General features: G+C 65.3%; 1 protein-coding gene across 1 annotated transcript in view; it reads left to right on the forward strand.

Moving 5' to 3' along the window:
* Positions 1-4: 4 nt before the first annotated feature.
* Positions 5-303, forward strand: part of N4BP3 (NEDD4 binding protein 3) — a gene marked incomplete at its 5' end in the record, with an annotated part of 1,998 nt that continues 1,699 nt past the window's right edge. The window contains 2 exon segments of the mRNA XM_010154561.1: positions 5-43; positions 254-303. Of these exon segments, the coding sequence (XP_010152863.1) occupies positions 5-43; positions 254-303 (89 nt within the window).

Raw genomic sequence — 303 nt, forward strand, 5'->3', positions numbered from 1 at the left:
CTTCTCTAAGAGCTCTCTGCCCGAGAGGGGCCGCTTCGACAAGGTGAGGCTGCGGGCACCGTGCTGGGCCCTGGAATACGTCTGCGTGTGGCCAGGGCTGGGGCACAGCCGTCTGCGCCAGGGATGGGGTGTGGGGATTTGGGGATGGCCAGGGATATGGGGCTGGGAGTGAGCGGGCTCTCCCCAGCTTGGGGTGCCTGTGTGTGCTGGTGGGGGCTGTTGGGCTCATCCTGACCCCGCTTTTGTTTTTCAGTGCCGTATCAGGCCTTCAGCCTTCAAGGCGGTGGCCGGGAAGGGGCTGGT

Source organism: Eurypyga helias, unplaced genomic scaffold, assembly GCF_000690775.1.
Source record: "Eurypyga helias isolate BGI_N326 unplaced genomic scaffold, ASM69077v1 scaffold31690, whole genome shotgun sequence".
In the NCBI taxonomy this organism is placed as follows: domain Eukaryota; kingdom Metazoa; phylum Chordata; class Aves; order Eurypygiformes; family Eurypygidae; genus Eurypyga; species Eurypyga helias.